The 1,864-nt window shown below is 36.7% G+C and overlaps 1 protein-coding gene across 1 annotated transcript; it reads left to right on the top strand.

Annotated features, from left to right (window-relative positions):
• The first annotated feature begins 236 nt into the window (after positions 1-236).
• On the top strand, positions 237-1,498 carry LOC131049127 (uncharacterized). Its single transcript, XM_057983158.2, has one exon. The coding sequence runs from the start codon at positions 746-748 to the stop codon at positions 1,226-1,228; it is 483 nt and encodes a 160-aa protein (XP_057839141.1). The 5' UTR covers positions 237-745; the 3' UTR covers positions 1,229-1,498.
• The last annotated feature ends 366 nt before the right edge of the window (positions 1,499-1,864 follow it).

Genomic DNA, 1,864 nt, shown 5'->3' with positions numbered 1-1,864 from the left:
TGAAAAAAAAATTTAAAATAAAAAGCACAACCTATAACTAATGACCATCAACACTCAACAACAAGAAAGAATGAGAAACCACAAGCATACATGATACCGAATTGAATTAGAGGCAATGCCACTATGAACAAATTAAGTAAAGGTGTTCGCCTTCCTCTCTTCTCTCATAACTCCAGCCTCTTTAACTCCCAATTAATACTTTAAAACAATATTATAAAATATAGAATTATCATACTTCTCAATTTCTACATTTTATATCATCTTTCATATAATTGAAAATTTGAAGTATAAATAAATTACCTTTCTTTAACAAAAATTCAAACGGATCACGAATTATATGCCTATCCATTAAGCTCATGAGGATCTTTTGATCTTCCCCTGGCCTCACAACTCTAGAAATTTTCTACTGGATTTGGCTGTGTTACAGGTATAAAAATTTCTGTTCACAGAAGGTTTGTTAAGATGTTTGCTTGTATGTTTTGAAGCACCAGTATTGGGAATAAGTGTAGCAGATTTATGCTCGACAGGATTCTTTACAGATGTGATTCTTGACTATTCATTTGCAACACTCTTAGACATTGAGCTCCTGAGTTGAACTGAGAGTAAGAATGGAGCTGCAAGCTGCCGGTTCAATTGACCAATCTAAATAATAACAATAATTATCAATCGTTGGAGACAGTGACAGCCTTGCGTGAAGGCTTCCAGCAGAGTTTTGGGAAGTAGAAAGTTTTGCATTGTGCTCGGAATGGAGTTGCATGGCTTTGGGCTTACTCTGTGCAGAACAACTCATACCTGCTCTACAACCTCCTTTAAACACGTTCCCCCGCTTTCGCCCTCTGCCTTAACACTCAAATCGTCGAAGTCTCTGAAAATTTCCCGGGTTTTTATGCAAAGAAAGCATCGCTCTATATGGGTCAATGCCAACATTCGCGATGAGGAGGCAGGGGAAGAGAAGGTGGAGGAGAGGGAGAAGGATAAGGAGGACGGGGTTTTGATTTCTATGGAAGAAAGTGGGAAGAAGACTTTCGTGAACGATTTTTGGGGAGGGGTTTTGGAAGAAACAGGGCAGATTGAATGGCCACCCTTCCAGAGAGTTTTGGGAACCACCGCCCTCGTATTGGCAGTCATCGTCGGTTCTTCTGCGGTTTTGTTGACTGTTAATGCGGTTTTGGCCGAGCTTTCCGATAAAATATTTAGTGGGGCTGGCATTCAAGGTATTTTCTCCTAATAATAAGTGATTCCTCGATTTTGTTTATGTAAAAAGGTACTTCACAAGAGTATTTGGGATGAAATTTGTATCTCTGAATGGAATTATGGATTTGGGAATGTTGTTTGTCTTGATGTATCTGGTGAATCGGTTTGCATCCTTGTATTTTTAAGTTGTCTGCAAAGAAATTAAGTTTTGGCTGTTCGAGGAGCTGTTCTATGAATACTAGAAGAATCCATTAACTTTGAAAAATTTGGATATACACTCTTATAATTCTATTTTTTTTTTTTTAATTTTAGTGTTTAACGAGGAATTCCCTGAGAGATGATGTGGGGAATAAGCATTTTGCATTTCAAGGATTCGCCTTTGTATTCTGGGTTTCAGGAATTTGCTGTTATATCCTTTAACTCTTGCATTGTAGTTTTACTATTGATGTTTTTTTATTCGGATAATCAAGCTTTTGGAAAAACTGTGTAGAAGACTTTCAACAATGTTTTACAATTACACTTCAGTAATCCTTCCTGATGTTTTGATTGTCTAGAAAAATTGGACAATTGTTTTGTAACTTAAAATACCTGAATTTAGAGAACAAATATTTATGGTTACTTAGCACCTTCAACTGCAATATGTAATCCTTCGATTCGCTTTACAAACATC

This window comes from Cryptomeria japonica, chromosome 3 (genome assembly GCF_030272615.1).
Source record: "Cryptomeria japonica chromosome 3, Sugi_1.0, whole genome shotgun sequence".
NCBI classification, from domain to species: Eukaryota; Viridiplantae; Streptophyta; class Pinopsida; order Cupressales; family Cupressaceae; genus Cryptomeria; species Cryptomeria japonica.
Note: the sequence above shows the minus strand (reverse complement) of the source record. Positions and strands in the feature narration are given on the sequence as shown.

Excerpts from the sequence above, each read along its gene's own strand:
- LOC131049127 (XM_057983158.2), top strand. The coding sequence starts at position 746 with ATGGAGTTGCATGGCTTTGGGCTTACTCTGTGCAGAACAACTCATACC.